The following is a 25,401-nucleotide window of genomic DNA, read 5'->3' on the forward strand; positions in this document are numbered from 1 at the left end:
ATGTGCTATGGCATTTATACATAGAGCCTGGGTTACAGTAACCTGTAGATCTGAAATATGTCATGGATTTCATATTTACGCCCTATATGGCACATGAAAGAGTATGAATATATTGAGAAACCACGGGTTTATGCGGCTTAATACAGCGTCCACTTGGACATGTACATACCATCTAGGACAGTTTTTGAAGCTTGGATTTTATAATTTATCTATTTCGTTGGTGTTTTACACCGTAGTCAAGAATATTTCACTTATACGACGGCGGCTAGCATTATCGTGAGAGGAAAGTTAGTAGAGCCTTGGGGAAAACCACGATCACCCGCAGCTTTGCTTGCCGACGTTATAAAACTTGAAAGTGAAAAGTTTCATATTTTCATATTTTCAGTGTTACTTAAAATAACACGCCACTTCTGGTACATCCTTTTCATGCTATAGACAAGAGGCAAAAAAAGCATCCTATTTTTTCAAATATATTTCACTGGTCTTTTACACCATACTGCAGAAAGTTGCCCTTACATCACGACGATAGTAAAGTCTGTTGAAACCAGTATACCTCACCACATCGTGATGATGAAAAACATGTTCTAGCTGCCGAAATAGTCCACATTAAAGTCTCAAGAAATTTTGCTTTAAAATTTATGTACGATAATAGAGGTTTTGGCGGAAAATTTCTAGCACCTATCCAATTTGACTTTGAATTTAACTCAGCCAATTACATATATACTGCACCATGCAATATTTCTCGACGGGTATGCGCAAACTAGATGGGGGAAAAGACAACAATTTTTCTTTTTGTCATTTTTATGTCTGTATTTCACGCTGTGACTTCTTTGGTCATACCATGCAGCATGCATTACTGGTCGACCACAAGATGCACATACCATTAGAAAACGTACCCCCTAAAAAACCACACCCCGAGTACACGGACCCCCCAAGTAGAGGTTGTGTATTATATAAACTAACACTATGTATCTATGTATCTAACTGTCACACAAACCAACTCCGACTGTGTCCAAGCATACACTGTCCCAATCAACTGGTGACAACGGATGAAAGGTCCCAAAACTCGAACTTGGTTTGTAACTTGCCTCGGTGATGAAGTGGTGTACTGAATTCCGTGACGTGGTTGAACTCAGTATTAAGATATTAGCGAGAATGCGTTTATTTCAATTCAAGGAAGTATTAAATATAAATAAAGGAGTTTGTACAGTTTATAGTTTATGTTCTCTTTTACCAGCATGAATTTATCGCCAGTTACGCCGTAATAACCACTACATCATTGTTCACAGACGCATTAAGCAAAGCCGTCATTGAACCATAATGGATGTTTGTGCCAAACATCGAGGATAAATCGTTTTCAAAATAGTTCGGAGAATTGATTACAGAGTAACAGACGAATATAAAAGTACATTATAAGGGATTTTTAGCCTCCATTGCCGCGGGTGGTTACACTCAGGAAATTTATCCGTTGTCTGAGAGATGCCGAAAGATTCTATAAGACTAACAGTATATTATGTTGAATATGACAGAATATTGTGGAATAACAGAATATACATTATAGCATCGCTCAGACCACAGACTTTCTGTTGAAATTAGCACATTAGGTTTCTGAGTGTAGAATGCCAGGGTAGCAGAGTGGTTTATGGGTCTCACTTATGCTGTTGATGCGAGTTGTCTCCCATCGTATGTGGAAAGGCCCATCAGCACCTGCGGATGACTTTGGGTTTTCCCCGCGCTCTGTCCGGTTTCTCCCAACGTAATGCTGGCCGCCGTCGTATAAGTGAAATATTCTTGAGTATGGCGTTAAACGCCAACCAAACAAATGAATAAATCTGTTTATGTTTTGGGCTCTAGAGCTATTGGGAACATCCAACAGAGGTTATTCCTGTAATTGTTATGCATTTTTCCATATGTAAATTTTATCGTAAATATTTATTTCTTGTGACATTTAAATGGTTAGACTGCTAACTCATATGGTTAGACTGCTGGCTCAGGTGGTTAGATTGTGTCTCGGGTGGTTAACCGCTGGCTCGCTGCGACTACCAAGCCCTGGGTCAATGAAGCAGCGCGTTCGAATCCAGCTCTCATTATTTCAGCTGCGGTTTTAAGACAGATGAATATCTGTGCATGGTCTACTCCTGTGAAGCAATGTCTTTAGCAATAATCTTAGACAGATTACCTGAACTGAACGATGAATTGAAATTTATTTGATCGATGTTTTACGCCACACTCGGTAATATTTCGATACACGACGACTGCCAGCATTATGGTGAGAAGAAATGTCGGAGGATCGTATAAGAAAAAAAAAAACAGAACTGGAAATATATTTACTTTGTCGACAATTAGGACTAATTGTTGACAATTCTTCCTAATGAAAACATATTTACATTATCACAAAGTCACGTCTTGAAAAACAGGAAAATCCTAAAAATCAAAGAAAATAAAAAAAGTTGTATTTTACGTTTTATTTTCATTAAAATTGAACCGGCAATTGTGCTGATATAAAGAGCATTCGGTATTAAAACAGCAGACACACGATACAGTATTTGTGACAAAATCAGACACCTATTTTTAGGGTTTTTGGGGTGATTCCCACAGGCCTTTTCATATAGGGTGACCTCCACTAGATTTCAAGGAAACCTGGGACCCAAAATCTCATACTGTACCCCCCAAGAATTACAGAGAATTGGATGACACAGAGTTCGGAATTCTACAATGGACTATTTAGACCATATTAAGCAAGCTGAATAACGATGACCATATTTAGTTTACCAAAATTTTTATTACGCTTAGTTTGTTTATATATCATTAAGAAGGAAGGAAACTTTGTAGAGCCCACTGCGGAAACTTATGTACGACCATTCGCTAGTTACCGGGTGATTTTTTAACTGTGTGCCGTGTGTACTGTTTTTCTAGGTTCCAATGTATGTATAATTGTTTTAACTTTGCACATACGCTTCTAAATCTAGTCATATAAGATTTTAAGAAAAAAAAGTTGGGAAAGACTGATTTAATAGATGTCAATTGGCCAGGATATATTTCAATCAGCGTCTTGTTTATAATATCTGCAAATATATAAGTGTAATGTAAATATTCATAAAATCCTGTCGGAGAATTTAATATAGATTGCTAAGTATCTTGGAAACTTTTAGACACTAAATCTTTTTTTTTATGAAGGTAAAGTTATTTTTTATTATTTTTTTTGGTTGTTATTTTCAAATTCGAAATAGAAGGAAATAAATCTATCGTGTACATGTATTAACGAGTATACGTCTACAAAATCGATATAATCGCACCTTCAAACGTCCCGTGTTTAAATTATTACATTAAAGAAATTAAAAATTAAAACGTTCAGTTTCTTTTCAAAAACACATTGCATTTATGTAACTCAATTTCATGTGTGGCTGTGTTTGGTCTAAATAGTGCGGTTCATTAGTTTTGATGTATATTCATGATATTATATAAAAGGAGGGACCAAATTTAGCAATGACGTCACTCGCGTGCATGCATGGCTCGCAGGCTTGGACTCCCACATGGGAAAAGGAGTTTGTGTAACGGAAGAACATGGCTTGATAATCTACTGGTAAAACTCACACCTCCACCCCACCCGTCTTAAAGCACTGCCTCACCTGTACGCCCTCATTAATCCATACCCCCCATCGTACCAATTAACACCTTCATCAATACCGAGTTACCGGTCAATCATTGTGTTTATTACCTTAATAATCTGTTTATTGTAAAACACTGTAACCCATTGAGAAAACATGGCGTGTGTTTTAATACACTGGCTTTCTTTTAAAACTACACTTGCAGGTGTAGACCTACATGGGGATTACGTGTCATTAATACACCGGCCCTCGGAAAACATCAAAGGGCAGAAATCACATGTAATGGGTGTATATAATGAGGAAAATTGAGACCGACTGACACATTCACTTAAAACTCAGAACAAGAAATATGGCAGCAAGTTCCGTATTCAACCAGAGGTTCGAAGCACAGAAAGATGACTATATCCAAAGTCGCCTGAAGGAACTCTCCCCTAACAGGTTCTATATTGGCATCAACTCTTCGTGTATCTGGGGCAAGGAGAATCCAGTGGAGGAGAAACGCCACCTGGAAGAAGTTTGCCGAGGTGCGGAGAGCAAATTCTCGTCTTCGCAGCAGAAAACGTCTCATTACAAAAGAGGCTGGCAGTTACGTAGGAAGGCCTTCAATCAAAGGTAATTGCATGCATAGCGTCTTTGTGAATGTTAATGAAATCCTGGACATAAAATCCTGGAAGCTCTTTGAATAGCACCATATCTCATAAATATATGATACTGATGTCATGTATTACCGAACTCAAAAAGAAAGAAAAAACGTAGTAAATTCACGGCTGATATGGCTCCATACAAGTAAATGTATTCTATTTTCTGGAGATATTTTATAACCCCTGGCCTAATCTATTTATATTTTATTATTTCTACTGTTTACATTTTATACTCGTTCATTGCGTGTCAGGTAACGATTTATAACTTTACATTAAATTTTTTTATGGTTTTCAGGCAGCTGGCTTTAACAGACCCTAAAGGAAGTGCCAAACCTGAGAGAATCACCCCTGGGTCGAAAGTTCGTAGGTCGTGGCAGAGCATACAGTCTGATCGGTCCCAGCTGTGGAGCGAGCCTTCTACGTCCTACGATGCATGGAGACGGTCCTCCACAACTGGTCATGTGCAGGGAAAGCAGGAAGTCTCTGTGTCGCGAAAAACCCTGTCCCTGAGGATCTGAATGAGTGACAAGTCGTGTTGGAATATTTCGAGCTCGAGGAGAGCGACGTCGATAAACATTTACCGGTCGGCATTCCCATACGTCGTGGCGGAAGTAATTTATAACCACGAAAAGCTAGTGCTATGACTTTCCGGGTATTATACCGCTGCGGGCCCATATATACATATTTGCATGGGCCTACGATTGTCAACTGATATCTTAATGTGCTTCCTCCTCTTCTGTCTTCTTCACCTCACACGCGATAATTTAATTCACTGATAGCTATATATATGTTTGTATTTATGTGACCCAGAGTTTCTTAAATAAATCCGGAAAGGATCTTTAAAAAAGCACTGTTGTTTTCATTAGGTACATAGGCCTATACGGGAGTGGCGTAACTTTATAAAATTTTGGAGTCTGATGCAGCGGCAGTTGTATGCCTTTGTATGCCTCCCACCCCCACCGCCTATGATATTTCACACAAGGTTCAATCCTGGTCTTTGGTTGGGGAATTATGCAAACTCCTTCTCGCTGTTCATGGGTCGACAAAGCGGTCCATGACGCTCCTTATGGCCGCTTGAGCATTCTACATATGACGTTTGAATATCGCTTGCGTTGCACCTGTGGGCCTTTAACGTGTACATGTATAGGCCTAGAACGATTCAGTGTAGGCTACTGTTTCTGAACAGATCACTGGGGCTTAAGATAAACCTGAAACCAGATTAAAGTCAAGGAAGAAACCTGTGGCGCCATTTTTGCCCCTAAACTTCATCTTGGCCGAGAAGAAGAAACTAAAGCACTGCATCCTTCAAGGAGTATCCCAAAACAGCCCAACACCGCGCAAAAAACAGTGTGGATCCATCAAACTCACAGAAATGAAACACTTGAAGTCTATACGTCTGTAAACCAGAAAACTGCAATTGTATTTGGTACAACAGTACTAAAGGCTCCTTTCAATACCAATAACGATCTGAATACTGCCAGATCGATATTTAACGCGACATTAACCCGTGTACACAGTTGGCTCAAATTTACCGGTATACGAATACATTTATTATTTAATTCCTTTTTTAGAGTGTCTTTAGATGCTTTGTAGCCGTGTTGCTATTTTACAACTCTTGTTCACAAAGCGCAAAAATGCTAGTCCGTTGGTAGGCTATTATTAATGAGTTTTGACATCGAATGTTGCCCGCTTTGTCCAGAAATATAGCGGGGAGTCGCTTCCCCTAATTTTCAGCAGTCAGCCAACAACAGATGGCGCACTGAGTACTTCCGGAGTGAGAAAGCGTGTTCACCATTTCTCCGGCTTATCATTCAAGCTAGAATGGCAGCGATAAAGTTGTTAAATCCAAAAGCTGAGGTAGCAAGAGCAGCTCAGGCCTTAGCTGTCAATATCAGTGCAGCAAAGGGATTACAGGATGTCTTGAGAACGAACCTTGGGCCGAAAGGAACGATGAAAATGTAAGTGTGTTATTTGCGTTGACTTGACAACTGCCGGGGAATTTTCTGGAGCACGTGCTCGAAATAGACATTTCTTTCTTTTCTCACATATAGACATAGGGTCATTCCTTGACAAAGCAATCCCAAAATATTTTTTTGGGAGTGACTCAATTGGATTATTTTGCAAAAATTCTTAGACATGCCTTAGCAGGTATGAGGAAGGTTTACCTAGTTACAGATCCAAATTCTAAGTGGTTTTTCAAATATAGCTTTTTAGAAACACCATGTAGTGTTCATTAGCATGCACTTATTAGTTTTGGAAGCATTTTTAGATGACTGTCATTTCCTATTCTCTGCACTCGGTGTTCACAGCACACTGCAGAGCCCTGTGCACCCAAAATCAACCATTGAAACCTTTTGAATCGAGAAATTAAATTGGCATCTGCAATGTACATGCTGGCCGTTTGAAAGACCCGTGAGAAGGAATTTTTTGAATGTCAGCACGTGGCTTACCGGATCTCGGTACAAGTTAAAATTCAAAACAGAGCAGACCTGCCGAATGAACTTAATAGTATTTTTAAAGTGTACGGCTTATAACACCAATCTAATATTATAATAAACTGGCTGTTTTTGTTATTACTCCTCAGGCTTGTGTCTGGTGCAGGAGATATCAAACTAACCAAAGATGGAAATGTTCTGCTTCATGAAATGGTAAGTTTTCCACAGTTAAGCAAAAATGCTTTGAATTACAGGCGAAGTTCGATTTAAAGTCCGTGAGGAGACTATGGACATGTTCAAAACAGGTCATAGTTTTATTATATTACAATAGCCTTCTTTGTACACCACTAATCGTTTACTAATCATGTTGCTTCGTATCCAGGTTGCTGCTGTGTCAGCTACAGCATTGTTTGTTAAAGTATGCTTGTGAATATTGTGATGTAGTGGCTTTCTCAACTCTGGAAAAATGCTTAGGCCTAAAGTTTCGGACGTTCGGTACTGTCATTTACTTTCGCATGATCTGAGTTGGTGGCAAGATGACAGAAGAGAGTGATAAGCTCCCCCCCCCCACACCCGTTTTATTACCCTGCATGGCAGCTCTGGTTGCTAATCTTCACCGCATGGGGTCAAGTCAGTGACAGTGAGGTGTGCAGGACTCCCGACTAGCAGGCCTACATGTACATGTACATCTCTAAATATACCCATGAATGAATTAAAGAAAGTATCAAGACAGGCGATGCCTATTACAAACCTTTTAATTCCAAACATTATCTCAAAGCATGACCACTTTGACCTTCTTTGTATATGCTAAATTCTGCTGCAGCTTTGTATAAGGAGAGCCCTACAGTTCAAACACGGATATTTGACACGACACTCCACACGCTTCGAGATTCTGGGTAGTCAGGCTTAATGGTCATAAATTTCCCTTTTTCACAAAATAATGATAATAAAACAATCAACCTGTTGTGACGTGCATGTACTTTAATCTCATTTTAATTAATACTGAGGAAAAGATGAACTGTTGGTGGTAGGGGAATAGTCTAACCGTTGAGTGAAGCGTGGGCTTGTTTATTTCATTCTTGAACTGTCAGTACAGGGTATTCGAAAAGGGCAAGTAGCAGGCTGTAGACAGCTGTCCACTGATGTCGCTGTAGCTGCCTACTTTGAATATTCTTACTATTTAAATCAGTAGTAATTGTGACATAATTACTTTTAATTCAGCTGCCTACTTTGAGCTTTGACCTTCTCCAGTTGTAAAAAAAAGCCTATAGTATAATCTCCTGACCACCCCTGATGTTCTAACAGACGGTAAAAACCAATCAAAATAGTGATGCGCTTTCCAATTCCCAGGGTGAAACTTTAGGTCATGTACTGTAATCCGGTAGAATTAAAGCATCACATAAACTGATGAAAAGTTTGATTGTTTTCCTATAAAATGTTAAGGTTTTGTGCAAGAAATGCATCCTGCACTTTGCTCTGTAGTATCCTCTTTCTGGAATTTCTTATTTCAGCAAATCCAGCACCCAACTGCCTCCCTGATAGCCCGTGTGGCCACCGCCCAGGATGACATCACTGGGGACGGCACCACATCTAATGTGCTCATAATCGGGGAGTTACTGAAGCAGGCAGATCTCTACATAGCCGAGGTATGGTCTTCAGAATCGTTAAGTCAATCCCCCCCACCTCCCCCACCCAAAAAGTAAAACCTTCTTTGCTAGATGTGATCATTTACCAGCGACATAGATTCACTATAACAGCATGTTTTATTCAAAGACTGAACAAGGAGATGTGTGCCAGACAGGACTTCAGGCAATTGAGATCCAGCTGTATTCGTCGTAGAAAAAGTGACAATTCATTGATACATAACATGGCAGTGTATTTTATCTCATCAAGTATTTTAAATGTGTATTAATTTGACTGGTGTTTTACACCGTACTCAAGAATGTTTCACTTATACGACGGTGGCCAGTATTATGGTGGGAGGAAAACAAGCACAGCCCGGGGGAATCCAGCGACCATCCGCAGGCCTTCCCACGTACGGCCAGAGAGGATGCCAGGATGAGCTGCACTTGAACTCACAGTAACCGCATTGATGAGAGGCTCCTGGGTCTTTAAATATGTAGCCTCTCTATTTAAATATCATTGTAGTCAATACTCCATATTAAATCACTATTTGTGGGTTTCTTAATTTTCTCACCATCGCTGGCTGATTTTCGCGGTAAATTTCAAGTGATTAGTCAATTAGTCAAATCACTCTTCGTTTTGAACTGCTTTTGCTGATTGAAATCTTACTTGGACAATATAGGATTATATTTCAAGAGAGTTTAGATAATGCACAGAGCTTCCATCTGGGTGCACTATTGAAATTAGTTTCTAGTATACATGTAAGGTGTTGCATGATTTTTGATTTTCTCAAATGTTTTTTTTTTTTTTTTTTTTCTTTAGATCATTTCTGACATTTCCTTTTACAGACTGAGAGAGACAACCACATATTCCATAAGCAGTTAATGCATGACCCTTCTGCCTTGATTCATGACTATTGTATATTTTTAAGTGATGTCAAGATCACTTGCTCATTTTGTGAGTTTAGTCAATGTGGACTGATGCTCTGGGCTCTAAGCTTTTTGGGCAGGTTTTCACTGGACTGATATCCTGAAACACATGTAACAGTATTATGTATTTATGTATTTACTTGATTGGTGTTTTACACCGTACTCAAGAATATTTCACTTACACGACGGTGGCCAAGACTTATGGTGGGAGGAAACCAAGCAGAATCCAGGGGAAGCCCGCAGCCATCCACAGGTTGCTGACACAGTAACAGTATTAACTTGCAGTGTGTGCCGATTATCAGTTTGCAAAATAAACTAGCTGTGGGAGGCCAGCTTGAGTTCATAACTAGGCAATGATAATTACTTCAATCAATAAAGTATAGTAACCTACAAAAATAATCAATTTTAGTATCCCAAATGGTTTGTTGAAACCAAAAAAATCCCCTCAATTTCAGTTGAAACAAAGAAACTCAATTTCTTCCAGAAAGTTGTGGTCAGCACGTGGAAAAATGACTTCTTTGAACCCCTGCTCTAATGGCAGTAAATTAATAAAATGTATGCAAAATTGGATGTATGCTAAGTTTGATTATCCTTCCAAATAATGACATTTTATTTTGTGTTTTTATAAAAGATTTCCTTTCTTCTTTGCTCTCAGGGTCTTCACCCACGTCTCATCGCAGAGGGGTTTGAGTTGGCCAGGAACAAGGCTTTAGAGGTAAGAGAACAGGCGACCATACAAAGTCATGCCGCAAATTTGGACAGAAAATTGGACTAAAGGTGGTTAAGAAAACAGGCGCTTATGAAGTCATGCTGCAAATTTGGACAGAATATTGGACTAAAGGTGGTTAAGAAAACAGGTGACCTTATGAAATAATGCAGCAAATTTGGACAGAAAATTGGACTAAAGGTGGTTAAGAAAACAGGCAACCTTACGAAATCATGCAGCAAATTTGGACAAACTTGGACTAGGTTAGATGGTTAGTTCTGACTGGGAAGAAACTCTGAATTTAGAATTCCTGCTTGACACTGCCAGGATATTACGATATTTAATTGTTTGATAGTACTTTGTCACTGGTTTACCTTGTTAAGTTTCATCAAACTGGCTACCAAAAAGATGTTCTTGTGACAGGTTCTAGATGAGGTGAAAATAGCTCGCGAGATGGATCGAGATACACTCATCAATGTAGCGAGGACGTCACTGCGTACGAAGGTTCATGCGGAACTGGCTGATCTGCTGACAGAGGTAAGAACATAGCGGTGTCAGTAAGAGATACAAAAGTTTCCAGAATTTTTTTTGATTTTGATTTTCTTTTTTAATTAAATAGATGCTGAATTTTCTGGGTAATTAAAGACAGTTTACTAATTTTTGCATATAATTAGTCTATTTCCAGTATTTTGACAGTTTTCTGCCATTTTTTCTGCAGTATACTTTGGCTGGTTACAGTGTCTTATTCTATGTATTTAGGATGATAGAGTGAAAAATGCATCTTAAAAGAACAGCATCAAAGCAGCAGTCATTACTCAGGTCGTGATGTTTCATGATTAATTCATGATTATCTATGTTGCAGCACGTGGTTGATGCAGTGCTAGCCATTAAGAAACCAAATGCACCGATTGACCTTCACATGGTAGAGCTGATGGAGATGCAGCACAAGACTGATATGGACACCACGTAAGTGTAAGCTCACTAGACAGATATGGACACCACCTAAGTGTAAGCTCACTAGACAGATATGGACACCACCTAAGTGTAATCTCACAAAGCAGAAATGGAAACCACATAAGTGTAAGCTCTTGACACCGATACCTGCGCTATGTAAGTGTAGGCCAACAAGACATATATGGACATCACATAAGTGTAATCTCACAAAGCAGATATGGACACCACATAAGTGTAAGCTCACTAGACAGATATGGGCACCAAGTAAGTGTAAGGTCACAATACCGATATGGACACCATGTAAGTGTAATCTCACAAAGCAGATATGGACATCAAGTAAGTGTAAGCTCACTATACAGATATGGACACCAAGTAAGTGTGAGGTCAGAAGACAGATATGGACTCCACATAAGTGTAAGGTCACAAAGCAGATATGGACACCACCATGTGAGTGTAAGCTCGCTAAGCAGATATGGGCACCATGCAAGTGTAAGCTCACAAGATAGATATGGACACTATGTAGGGGTAAGCTCACAAGATAGATATGGATACCATGTGTGATGTCATAAGGCAGATATGGACACCACCATGTGAGTGTAAGCTCGCTAAGCAGATATGGGCACCATGCAAGTGTAAGCTCGCAAGATAGATATGGACACTATGTAGGGGTAAGCTCACAAGATAGATATGGATACCATGTAGGAGTAAGCTCACAACACAGGCATGGACACCATGTGTGATCTCATAAGGCAGATGCAGACACTACCATGTGAGTGTAAGCTCGCTAAGCAGATATGGACACCATGCGAGTGTAAGCTCGCTAAGCAGATATGGACACCATGCGAGTGTAAGCTCTCTAAGCAGATATTTACACCATGTGCGTGTAAACTTACAAAACATATAGGGATACCACTCAAGTGGAAGCTCACTTGGATGTTAAAGATCGCATCAAAATTCTCTTTGATGTCTTCTGTCTTGAACACAATGTGACCGGTATTTTTCTGAAGGGCCATCAGCTCACATCTTTCAGTAATTCATCCTTTCATAACATGTTGAAATATTCTTTTAAAATGAGGAAATGTTCCTGAAAATTTGTAAAAATTTCATACGAGTTTTTTTGTAACTTGATTCTCGTGTTTCTCCCTTGTTTCCCTAGAGTTGAATTTGTAATATAAAAATTGGTAATTGAAAAACTTTGAGTTTTTGTATGTTTTCAGATTGATTCGTGGTCTTGTACTAGATCACGGAGCACGTCATCCAGACATGAAGAAGCGTGTGGAAAATGCCTTCATTCTAACCCTGAATGTTTCCTTGGAATACGAAAAAACGTAAGATAAGACTAAAGTTCGCCCGTAAATAAATTTATTAGCTAGGCCATCTGTAAAAAAAATTTTTGTTGAGGGTAACCATGCTGAGATCGAATAGAATAAGGGATTTGTAGAAATTTATGTAGAAAACTTGTTTTCATGTTTGAAATATGAACATCCCAAAATATTTATTTATGTTTTAAAATTTAACTGCATTTTGAATCTGTTTACGAGGTTTTAGTCATAGTAGAAATTTAGGTCATTGAAAATGTTTTGTCTGGATTTAACTCTGATAAATATTGGGGTAAAATTTCCAGTTCTAATCCTCACAAATCATTGTATTTCCAGAGAGGTGAACTCCGGGTTTTTCTACAAGAGTGCAGTAGAGCGTGAACAGCTGGTTCAGGCAGAACGCGCATTCATCGATGAGCGCGTTCGTAAAGTCATCGAGCTGAAGAAAAAAGTGTGTGAAGGAAATGACAAGGGGTTTGTTGTGATTAACCAGAAAGGGATTGACCCACTGTCATTGGACATGCTGGCCAAGGAGGGCATCGTAGGATTGAGGCGTGCTAAAAGGCGAAATATGGAGAGGTAGATATGGATTGTTGTGCGTGATAAACTTGGTTTCGATAAAATTTTAATTCGGTATAATTTTCAAAATGCACAATTTCAAAAGATACGTATAATGATCAAACAGAGGAGGGAATAATGTCATTTTGCTTCCTTAAAAAAAATGAGTATAAACATTGATGAATAGGTTAAATGTAAACGATACAATATATCCTCCAGGAAATTCAGAAGTTTAGGAATATACAGAAAGTAAACATTGTTAAAGCATGATATTATTGGTTACATGGTTACTCAGTAACTCAGTTTCTCAGATACACTAACGCCCCTCTCATTATGACAGTTGACGGCATATGTTACCATATCCTGTGACTCGGTAACCAATTATGAATTTATGGTGCAAATAACCCATCAGTTCACTACCAATGATCCATGCATGTATAGGCAAATAGCTTCAGTGATGTGACCATGGCTTTCACAACCATACAAAGGGAGATAATTTAGTCAGCTGTATTTTGTCTGATGTGGGACAAGTAGATTACATGTGGGAATATTCAGAAGGTAAATAAATAAAAAGTAGATCAGAGGCTGGAAAGCTGAGAAATTAAGTGGGAGGAAAGTATTTCCAGTTTAAAAGTTTTGTTTTGTATATTGACGGCAGAGAGTGAGGTCTTGAATGTTGATGTCACGGGATTGGGTTGTGATGTTGATATCAAAGGTAGGGTGTTTATGTAGCCCGAGACCGCGGTCTAAGGGTTGCTTACATATACTGATAAGCGGAGACCGCTGGCCTCCTTTAGCCCGAGAGCTATCTGGACCAGATTCCGGTATAATGCTTACAAAGAACTACCTCCACGTTCAGTTCCGATGCATGCACGTTACATTTGTCCTGAGTACACATAAAGCATGGCAATTGTGAAAGCTAAAATATTTACGCACATTTTGCCACAATCGCTATTTGCCTTTACATCACCATTCTCCTGTAACTTTTAGCCGAAGAGGAAAATAGGCTCATATTTAGCAGGCGACCATGCACTGGTATATTTTTAAAATCTGGTTCAGAGAGGCGCACATGCGGTTGACCGTTCCATCAAATTGTATGGAAATTATGCCGAGGAAAACCCCACGTTTTTCTCTGCAAACTTAATTTTACAGTTCGCACAAACTGTGGGGTCTGTCATTCTGCTCCATAACCTTCAGCCGATTGCGAATTTGTGTCTCTGCAGTCACATGGCTGGCTGGCCGTCAAAACTGATCAAAACATAGTGACATCGTGAAGGTCAAGCACACATACGCGGGGAGCAACAACCCGGTTTATTAGGTCTCGATGTTGACACGGCATGTGAACATAAGTCACCACTGTGATCATCTTGGATTTACTGGTCGTAAAGGCTACAGAATGTGGGAAAAATTGAGGAAGGAACAGAGATTGTTTTGATGAACATTAATGCATGTATTAGTTCATTTTGCACAAAGTACACATAAAGCATGGCAATTGTGAAAGCTGAAATATTTACGCACATTTTGCCACAATCGCTATTTGCCTTTACATCACCATTCTCCTGTAACTTTTAGCCGAAGAGGAAAATAGGCTCATATTTAGCAGGCGACCATGCACTGGTATATTTTTAAAATCTGGTTCAGAGAGGCGCACATGCGGTTGACCGTTCCATCAAATTGTATGGAAATTATGCCGAGGAAATTGTTCAAAATTATTCAAAATTATTTGTAAAAGAAAACACAACACATAATTTAAACTTTAGAAGAGAGTTGGGAACTGACATAAATGGCCACAGTAAATTTGTTCTGAGGAACTTGGCAACTCTGTACTCTTATGATCTGGAGTTCTTGCAAAGCCATGAGAGGCACCATATGTGTAAACAGGCTTGTATGGCTGTCAAGCAAACGTGCATCTGATTGGTTAAAATTGATCGGATGACGATTGTTTTATTTTTCTGAATGTGTGTGATTTGACTTCAAACTGGGATGTCCCGGTAGTGCAACATCACAAAAATATAAAGGTATGCTTTTTAAACTTTATGTGTTATACTTTATCTATGCTAATACACAGTTGGTTTAGTGTTGTAAGGCTTTCTTTGCTTTTGCAGACTGTCTCTGGCATGTGGCGGGATGGCTATGAACTCCGTAGAGGACCTGACACCTGACTGTCTGGGCTTTGCTGGACTGGTGTATGAACATGTACTGGTGAGTAGTTGGCCATGAAAACCGTATCAAATATCCAACGTAACACTGAGAGATTTGAGCAGGGAAATATGACTGGTTGGCCTGGTGTCAGTATAATGTGACTGGGTGGGTTGTCATGTCTGGTGTCTAAAGTGGCGGAAGCACTTTTGCGGCATGGACTCGTCCTGCCGCAAAGGGCACAGTATATGTACACGTAATGACTCCTCATCGTCATATGACTGAAAAATTAAGCACAAAGTTAAACCCCAAACATTCATTCATTCATTTATTTCCAACATAATTTTTCTAAAAATTTTTTTAATCGGATCATAGATTAAACCAGTAACAGTTTCTTAAACTATAAAGTAATTAAGTATTATAAAGACGCTTAAATTGTGTATTTATTGTGGAAATTTTTACAAAAAGAGAGGGATGTGAATTTGTGTCTTTTCATCTTTTTGTCCATCTGTGACGTTTTGGTTTCCATGAAATAGCTGCTCCAAATATTGTCTGACTTTGCATAAGTTTTGCATAATCATTGAATTCTGTGGTAGTCTGTTTCTTATAATTTCTTGATAAATTGTCCCATTGTGATCAGTTATTGTATGCCAATTTCTGGCTCTGCAGATCTAGTTTGACTCTCAGCTTTCTCCGTGCGTAATGTTTCATATTTAGCTCTGGATACGAATCTCTGAATTTGCTTTTTTTTTTGTTAGGGAGAAGATAAGTACACTTTCTTGGAACAGTGCAAGAACCCGATGTCTGTGACAATTGTCATCAAGGGACCAAACAAACACACTCTGACACAAATTAAGGATGCCATCCATGACGGATTGAGGGCGGTGAAAAATGCCATTGAAGACGGTGAGACGAAAACAATTGACGATTGTGGTCATACAGAGAATGTTCTGAGCTGAGTTTTTGAAATTTTGCACTTGAAACTTTGTCAATCTCGGCAATCTTTTCTGAACTGTTCTCTAATTTTGGACACGGAAATTGATGTCAAGTTGTTTGTCATATGCCGATTCCAAAAAGCCGCTTCTGATTTAGATCGAAACTGAAAAACTAATTAAAGCTTATCTTTGGGCTGTAGAAAAAAAAACACCTCGTATGTGTTTTCGGAACACAAGTGTCAAATGAGATCAGTAACAAAAACAAGTTTCAAAATTCAAACACAGTAGTCTGCTTGATGTTAAACACAACTTAAAAAATAAACACACCTCTATTTATATTATGATGTATGTAATTCTGTGCTTGTACTTGTAGAGTCTGTCATTCCCGGAGCAGGAGCGTTTGAAATAGCGGCATACCAGGAGCTGATGAAGTACAAGGACACGGTGAAGGGCAGAGCCAGGCTGGGTAAGACGCTTGGAACATGCATGTGTAGCTGAGAGTAGCGCCATGTGCGTTAAAGTTTGTAACCCAGGTTTTTGGTGATCTAGATTTACAACTTGTTGACAGGTTTTTACATGGCAGATTTCCATTTCCACTGATAAGCTTTGTAAAGTGGAATATTGTGGTAACTCTAACAAATGATGCAAAATGATGCATGATTCAGTATTTCGGTTTTATTTAAACCATTTTCAAGAATAAATGAAATTGTACAAGATGGGGGACATATACAGCACATATCTCCTGTATATATATGCCATCTTGTACATAACCTTGTATCTTTGCTGGAGTTGCAACAATACTGTATTTTAACATATCATAGTGTGATAAAGGCTTGGCCTCATAATGGAGTATGTTTTTGATGGTTTTACTGTCGTTTGGTACGCTTTTATACATCCTCATTGTAGAAAATGAAATATTGTTCAATCTGTCATTTACTCCCAGACTCAAACAGGGAAGTATGTTGATTCCTTTACCGTCATTGCACTTGGGGCGATTAGCAGTACAAAGAAACCCCACAGGAAATTACATCTGGCGGAACTAGTGTGATATGTCTGTGACAGTCGTCTCCCCCTGGCAGTGACAGTTGTCTCCCCTGTTATGTTTCAGGTGTCCAGGCGTTTGCCGATGCCCTGCTGATCATTGTGAAGGTATTGGCTCAGAACTCAGGGCTTGACGCTCAGGAGACACTGGTCAAGCTTCAGGAAGAGTACACCTCCCCTAAACAAGCCATTGGGCTGGACATCAAGACAGGTCAGTTGAAGAAATACTGACCCCGCGGATAATTTACTCTCCGAGCACATGTGGTATCGTAGCACAGTAATGCTTCTGACGTGAGAATTCTCAAGCCATTGTGTTCTCCCTAGCAGTTTAAAATTTTAAATTCAGCCTACGGCTTTGAGAATGTCTCGGGCATGGGAGTTTTCCTCCAGTTGACTGACTTTACACAGTTTTGTTTAAAATGTGAACGACCGAAAAGCTACTGATTTCCTCAGAACAGGTGAGCACTAATGTAACTTGGAAGTAGAGAAAGGTATTTTCAGACTTTCTTGAGAAAACTTCAGACTTCTTTTTTTTCTGACTATAAATCCCCATTCCTGAACACCGAACATCAGGTCAGTTTGCTTTGTTTCACAAATTTGTCCACTCTGAGATAAACATGACAATCCTTCTTCACAAAAGCGTCTGTGATCAGTCAAATTGACAATTCCCTCACTGCTCCTATTTTTATGTTCATTAGGGGAAGCGATCATACCAGCAGACCAAGGAATATTTGATAATTATCGTGTGAAAAAACAGTTATTACATTCGTGGTAAGTAAATGCAGACAAGTGTACCACGCTCAGTGCTGTTAATTTACCAGGGCCATAACTAGAAAAACATTAAAGGATCTCAACCCAAACTTTATTGGTCACTTTGTGATTACATAAAAGACATTTTGAAAATACAGCTCCAAATGATGCTTTTTAAGTCTGTGAATGAAAGAAATTTGTATGGAAACTTAACGTCTTATTGGTAAACCATCATATTTATTGTTAGTTTAATACCTCTGCTTTAGTTTGGGTGGCCAGCAGTTTGGGAACCCGAACTCTTCCCAGAACAGAAGTGACTTAAGATATCGCCCTGGTAACACAAACTCTCAAAGTTTATTTCAAGTTTATGTTAATAGGCTTGTTATGTACAGCCTCACTCACTGCAACTGTCAGGGCCTTGACGAAGTGGTTTGAAGGATTTAATGATTGATTATGGTCTCAGCCATATCCCAGCCACCAATTAGTTTGATTGTTAGAGTCCACTTGTACATGGGAAGCTCTGCCAACAACTTGCAGATGATCATGGGTTTAGCTCTACTCAGTTTCTCACACCGATCAAATAAAGGAATACATTGAGTTCAACTCTGGCTGGTTTGGCTGTGGCTTTTAGTCAGGAGCTCAGTTTTTCAGTGTACTAGCAAAGCATAATGACCCAGGAGTCCCTCACCAATGTGGTTGCTGTGAGTTCAAGTCCAGCTCATGCTGGCTTCCTCTCCAGCTGTAAATGAGAAGGTCTGTCAACCTGCAGATGGTTGTGGGTTTCCCCCCTGGCTCTGCCTTAGTTCCTCCCACCATAATGCTGGCTGCCATTGTATAAGTGAAATATGCTTGAGTACAGCCTAAAACACCAATCAAATAAACTAATAAATCATATATGCCTAGTTTAAATGATGGGAGACCCGATTTGCATGAGAAAATAATCCTGAAACCTTGCATTTTAGATAAGTTTAATAAAGCCTAATATTCATGTATTAAAATAATACTGCTCTGTCATTACTAACATTATCCTTTCGTTTGTTAGCAATGTTAACGTGAGTCTCCTTCATGTATGATGACGTTGAAATTCGTGTTTGTTCTTTCAGCACTGTCATAGCCAGTAACCTTCTCCTGGTGGATGAAATCATGCGGGCTGGAATGTCCTCCCTCAAAGGCTGAGGTTTCAAGCCCCCACATTTTATTAAGTGCCATAAAATTACTGCTTACATGTTCTTTTTAGTATTTTCTGTTTTATACTTTACGTTCTGTCGGCATCGTGACGTCTCCTTCTGAATTCAAAATGTGAAATTATATTTGAAGCTGCAAGTGCTACAAAATTTAATTAAAATTTGAAATGCTATATTTATCAAGGCTGTAAGGGTGTAACTTTTTTTGTTTTCACTGTGAAAAACATTGTCAGTTTTTGGTGTGTTACGAATATTCCATGTCAGTATAGAGTTTTGGACGCAGAAATACTGCACAAAATTAATCAGATTTTGTCGCAGTGCTCAAATAAATCTCCCCTTGTGCTGTCGTATTACTTGTAATTGTAGTGTTTACTTTCTTACAGTACAGCTTAGGATAAAAGTCAAAACCAGACAAGAGATTAGTGCGATCCTAGAGGCCTTGTAATGAGTTGGTAGAGAGTTTGTAAACAGTCACCTACAGAGTCAGTGATCCGTCCACTGTGACTGATCACACACACTTAGCGGAGCATTGTTAGGCCAATGCGCTCGCTGTGGAAAGTGGACGACGGAAAATATAGTCTTTTGTTAAAATGATGTAAAAGATTGTTGAAAGACAAACACAACACATGGAACTGAAGTAAAACATATGATGTGTGTGTTTTTGATCGCAGAGTGGCGATCTTCTATTAAGTAATGATTTACAAGTCCATGCGAGATTTGTAATCGATCACCATGACTGCTAAAACTAGCTCCTTCATCTCCAATAATAAAAGATGGACAAATATCTTTCATTTCTTCAGTAGAAGGTTTAACTTGTTGTGGGAGTTATTTGTCAGTGAGAAATTATCTGCCACTCAGTGATTTAGAAAACCAAATTGACCCTTTGACGCTGACATGCCGTGCAACAACAACAGTGCGGTATTACAATGTGAATTGGATCTACAGAAGTGGTGATTTTTGACGATGTGACTAGGAAAATTTGTAGTTTGTATGAACCGTGTAGGAAAAGCACCCACATAGCAAATGAATGAAGGAACAAAATAATTTGTTGAAAGGTTTTTCTCACAGAAAAGGTAATACGGAAATGATTTTCAAGTTGCACCAATACATTTTATTCGAAGTTTTGGCTTACCAGACATAGTGTACCTTTTCTTTTCTGACTCTGTGACTACAAAAGGCCTTCATGAAATTCCTTCCACTCTGTTAATTTATGCTTTACAATACATGATTTGAACCAAGATTGGGTTGAATTTAGATAGGCCTGTCAAATTTTATTCGTGAACTTGAATAAAAAGTTGAGGCAAAAATGTATGTGAATAGTTTGTATGTATATCAATAAGCATGTGATAATTTTTTTATTTTTTATTTATTTATTTTTTCAGTGTGGACAAAGTTAAGATGTTCACTATGCTTGTGTGGAAAAATATCATGGGTGTTTAACAGGCAGCAACAGAAAAGTAGACTGATGTAGGATTAATCTGGGATTATCTTAATCCCAGGCTTAAGTAAAATATTCAGAATTGTCATGCAGAGAACAGAAAGAAGAACCCACGCAGGCTTAGTGTCAAACAGTAACACTTTGTCAAAATTGAAGAACACTAGGCATGTGGTATTAGAGTAAGTAAATACTACAAGGGTCAGACTTTATTAACTGACATACACGGTATGTTTTTGAAAATGGTAAACAGTAAGAATAAATTAATCTCTCAAAACTGGCTGCTGGGGCTAAATTCTCCGTTTCTGTGTAAATCCTTCTTCTGTACAACTCCCTGGGTGGTAATTTGGTCAGCAACTGAGCCTGTAAGTCTGTATAGACAATCGGTGATACAGGCTAATCTTGAAAACTTCATAAACACACGAGTCAGATTAAAAAAAAAAATAACCAGCCATTTCAAGTCACTTGATGAAAACAACCGATGGCTGCGGCTCTGCCTACATGGCTGTCCACCACAGTGAAAGGTCTGCAGCCTGGTGATGCATAATTCTGATACGAACATACGTGTTTTAGGTTATTTTTTTTTTTTTGTAGTTCTTTGGACAAGAGACTTACATGATGTTATTTAGACGTCACCTTTTATACAAACGCGACAGACGTTCAGACATGAGCGTAAAAGGATCATGCAGAGGCCACAAGAGTGCTGTCTGCTGGTGTAGGGGCGAGGTCTATACGCGGGAAGCGCGCTATGGCACGTGCTTTATTCATAAGAAAGTCGCTTTGGTTTATGAAATTTATGCGAAAATTTGACCAGTTTACTATAAAATGTCTCGTGGTTCTGTATGACATAATATAAATTTTTATGAAAATTAGTGTGCCGACTGTCGACACCAATCAGAGGCTTTAACCGCATATTTACTCCCTTAATGAAGCTGATGAACTGATTTTGTTGTGCAGAGGTAGGTTATACACAGCAAGATTAAGTTTCAGCTTTTCATGGCTAGTATATGTTCAAATAGCTTAAACACGGGGACTGCACCTTTGCTTGCAACCTAGGATACACCTGTGTCAGTAGACTATATTCACACCTTCCGACGATAATCCTGCACGCCTCAGCAGGTCTCCCACACAGCCCAGTAGAAAATTTGTCACCCCCCAGTGGAGCCTTCCCGGCCGTATGTGGGAAGGTCTGTCACCTACCTGCGGATGGTCGTGGGTTTCCTCTGGGCTCTGCCCGGTTTCTTCCCACCATAATGCTGGCCGCCGTTGTATAAGTGAAATATTCTTGAGTACGGCGTAAAACACCAATCAAAAAAAAAAAAAAAAAAGCCAAAGGACATAGATTTCTTTATCACTCTAGGAGCAGGTCATGTACTCTCAGCTTACAATGTTTGTCTTTCTGTCTTCCGAACGAACGCGAGATCAAATCTTTCCCTACCTCAGTAGCCCTGTCGGCCTTGGTTGACAGTAAGAGGTCATTGGTCAAAACCAGTTGTGGTTGACTGGCGAGCCAACGTTAAAAAATCAAAAATGGAATAGAACTAAAATTGAGTATCCACCTTTTTATTTGTCCAATCTTTATGTATTGGATGATTGTATATTGGATGATATCCTGGAGTTTCCGATCAGGAACTATTGCTCAGTAGGTCCACATTTTCCACAAATGGGGTACCGGCAGATTTTCCTCTTAAAATAGGTGGCGCTAGTGTGAATTCCAACGTGAACGTCCAGTCTTTCATTGCACGACATGAAACATGTTGCGTGTAGCGGTTTCGTCTGTTACGTATTTGGTCTACCCATGGTGACGTCGCGCTGTTGACGCTGTAGTGGAATGTCCAGTATCACTGAAATAATATCTAAGACGTCCCACTTCAGACATCTACCGGTATCCCATTAGATGATTTTTCAGTTTTATTGTGCCCTCACAGACATTTATATTTGTATGGCCTTAGTGACTGCAGAGATTTTGCGTGGTCTCACATGAAGTTAACAGTAGACCAGGGGGCCTCGATGGCTGAGGTGGTTAGCGTGCCAGAGCGGCTCAATGACCCAGAAGCCTCTCACCAATGTGATCACTGGAAGTTCAATTCCAGCTTGTGCTTTGTCTCTTCCGTCTGTCCATGGGAAAGTCTGACTGCAACCTGGGCATGGTTGTGGGTTTCCCTCGGGTTCTGCTCGGTTCCATGCCACCATAATGCTGGCCACTGTCGTGTAAGTAAAATGTTATTGAGTACGGTTAAAAACACCAGTCAAACAAATCAAAGACTGGAGACCACTTCCCTTCCACCATAAACTGCAGGCTCACTTAACTATGGGGAAAAATTTTTCCATGGCATGCAGAAAGTGGTTGAGTAAATTGTCATGTCACACGGTTACTCAAGTTTCCTTCAACACTAAAAGTCACTTGCCTTATATAACTGGGTCAAATATTTCCCAGTTGGTATTGAACTCTTAATTCATCAGTCTATCCCTCTTGCATTATACATCACCTTGGCTGAATTTTCTACAAGAATAAGCCATATTCACACTAAACCTGTTTTAGAGTATATTTGCATCACTTCAAAATGCAGACAATTAAGGTTTGTTTCACTTGATGTAGATTGCTTTTTGAAATAACCTGGTCGTTACTTACACTACCGTTAGGTATTTCACCTGAAGTTTGGAAGATAAACACACACTAGAACAAAAGTCTTAAAATGAAACTTCTGTCGCCAACAGAATAAATTAATTTCACAAACAATTCTTAGGTGGCACTGAAAGGTGAATAACTCCTTCAGAATCAAGGAAAATGTGACTTGCAGGGAAAAATGTTAAACCTCGTGTGAAATACAGTATTTTAATTTGATGATTTTTTCCATCAGATTAAGTTTCAACACCATCCAGTTGAGCCTTATGGATGAAATACCTCTGTACCTCACTTGGGGGCCTGTTTCACAAAGCGTACGTAACGCTATGTCATGTATGTGTACATGTCTTCCATGGTAATCAGTATTGTGGGTATTACGTCGCCGTGGTAGTTACTAGAATGTAGCGCTACGTGCATGTTGTGAATCGGGGCCCAGGTACATGACGGTGTCACGTCGCCATGGTAGTTACTAGAATGTTGCGCTGCTTGCACATTGTGAATCGGGGTCCAGGTACATGACAGTATTACTTCGCCGTGGTAGTTACTAGAATGTAGCACTACGTGCGCGTTGTAAACCAGGACCCAGGTACATGACAGTTTTACGTCGCCGTGGTAGTTACTAGAATGTAGCTCTGCGTGCACTTTGTGAATCGGGGCCCAGGTACATGACAGTATTACGTCGCTGTGGTAGTTACTAGACTGTAGCGCTACGTGCACGTTGTAAATCGGGGTCCAGGTACATGACAGTATTACGTCGCCATGGTAGTTACTAGAATGTAGCGATACATGCACGTTGTGAATCGGGGTCCAGGTACATGACAGTATTATGTCGCCATGGTAGTTGTTAGAATGTAGCTCTACGTGCACGTTGTGAAACGGGGCACAGACCTTCCCATACGTGATGAACGTATACATGCACCATACTGATGGGAGATAAGTGGTCTTCAATGAACATTGAGCTGCTGAAACAAACAGTGAAACATAATTACCGGTAATCCACAAATTCTCTGCCAGAGACCGAGACTGAGCCTCGAAAGACAAGCATGTCTCTGTCCAAGACCTGCTTCTGTGTATCTTTTGAATATAAAAAAACAAAACCAGGTCATTTGGCATGTACAACACAAGCTTGCACTTTTTAATCAATCTTCACTGTTCTGGCTGTACACTATAGACCCGTCTTTTGTACTTACAATTTCTGACGATCAACAATTAATGACATTTTTTCTTCTTCTATTTACACCAGCATTAAGACATATAAATGTACACATCATACAAAATTTATTAGATATTTTTTATACATGTCTCCGGCCTTAAAATCAGCTGGACAAAGTCAACGATGAAGACAGACACACATGTTGATGAAAGTCTTAGCACTTTTTTCAAAAGCAAAAGAAAAATGCCCCATTGCTAAATTCATCTCAAAAAAAAACCATAAAATTCTGGTGTTCATAAATTTGATATGTGCCTGGATGTTCAATTCAGCTACTAATACAACAAAGCAGTCATAGTATTGTGAATTTTGATGAAACATATGTTAAACCAGGATGACATTCACTTCTTCATGGAGTGAATCAAATGCACCACCAGTTCACCCCTATCAGGAAGTGGACTGTTCCACTAGGTCAATGAGTCAAACTCATGCGTGTTCTTTAATACAGGAGAAACAATTCCCCTAATCACTCTTTTTTAAGATATTTGGCAATGAAAAAAAAAAAAATAAGAAAAAGGAGCAAAAAAACATGTACTTGCATTTTCACATGGAGGTATTCTGCATGGAAAAATTACTTTAAAATGAAGAAAAGAGGAAAAAACTACATATTCACTGTACCAGTACCTTCTATCTTCATGTCAGTACATGAATAATACCATTACTTAAAGATATACAGGAAAGAGACTGTTCAAAAAAATGTACAGATTCACAACATTCTCACCTAGACAACGCATTAAGAAGAAAAATAGATTTTTTGTAATGTTTTGTTGTTGGACTGTAGAATCTTTTGTGAATCAAATATTAAACAAGGTGCCTTGCTATGCAAGTGGATCTTTCATCACACGGCAAATTTCACCCACAATGGACTCGAGATAAACCACAGTTTCATATCCTAACCTAGATCAAACAAAAGTTCTTTTCTGATAGGAAATTTTACAAGAAAATGAATTCCAATGTACATGTACACAAAGAATGTTTCACCCCTTCACTATTTAAATTTCAGAAAAATCAAGCAAAAACTAAGACCAGTCATCCAGATGCCAAAGTATCTGTTGTTAAGGTAATAAACCAAAAAATATGTGCACACAACATAAAAGTTTCCCACAGAACTGTCAAAATGGAAAGCACAGAAAATGAAGACAATGCATGTAGCTGTGGTGCACTCCCACAGAGAGTGCACCACAGTAGAATTTGTTTTCATAGTAACCCAGTTGATTTCTCTGTAGGAATTCCAATACGGGGTAATATTTATATACACAAGTTAATATGTGTCATTTCATGTGAACTCTGATCAGCTTTATTAAGGCA

General features: G+C 39.2%; 1 protein-coding gene across 1 annotated transcript; it reads left to right on the forward strand.

The window, feature by feature from the left end:
- The first annotated feature begins 5,563 nt into the window (after nucleotides 1-5,563).
- On the forward strand, nucleotides 5,564-20,138 carry LOC135476223 (T-complex protein 1 subunit zeta-like). Its single transcript, XM_064756167.1, has 14 exons — nucleotides 5,564-6,207; nucleotides 6,834-6,897; nucleotides 8,196-8,330; nucleotides 9,892-9,951; nucleotides 10,366-10,479; nucleotides 10,805-10,908; nucleotides 12,114-12,224; nucleotides 12,552-12,794; nucleotides 14,879-14,975; nucleotides 15,671-15,818; nucleotides 16,221-16,313; nucleotides 16,956-17,099; nucleotides 17,587-17,659; nucleotides 18,742-20,138. The coding sequence occupies exons 1-14, from the start codon at nucleotides 6,071-6,073 to the stop codon at nucleotides 18,812-18,814; spliced, it is 1,596 nt and encodes a 531-aa protein (XP_064612237.1). The 5' UTR covers nucleotides 5,564-6,070; the 3' UTR covers nucleotides 18,815-20,138.
- Nucleotides 20,139-25,401: the final 5,263 nt, after the last annotated feature.

This window comes from Liolophura sinensis, chromosome 10 (assembly GCF_032854445.1).
Source record: "Liolophura sinensis isolate JHLJ2023 chromosome 10, CUHK_Ljap_v2, whole genome shotgun sequence".
Lineage (NCBI taxonomy): Eukaryota > Metazoa > Mollusca > Polyplacophora > Chitonida > Chitonidae > Liolophura > Liolophura sinensis.

What these genes read in the sequence shown, in the direction of transcription:
- LOC135476223 (XM_064756167.1), top strand. Translation starts at nt 6,071, where the DNA reads ATGGCAGCGATAAAGTTGTTAAATCCAAAAGCTGAGGTAGCAAGAGCA. An exon ending in GAAAAATGCCATTGAAGACG is followed by an intron (nt 15,819 to 16,220) that starts GTGAGACGAAAA and finishes TTGTACTTGTAG; the next exon opens with AGTCTGTCATTCCCGGAGCA. An exon ending in TGGGCTGGACATCAAGACAG is followed by an intron (nt 17,100 to 17,586) that starts GTCAGTTGAAGA and finishes TATGTTCATTAG; the next exon opens with GGGAAGCGATCATACCAGCA.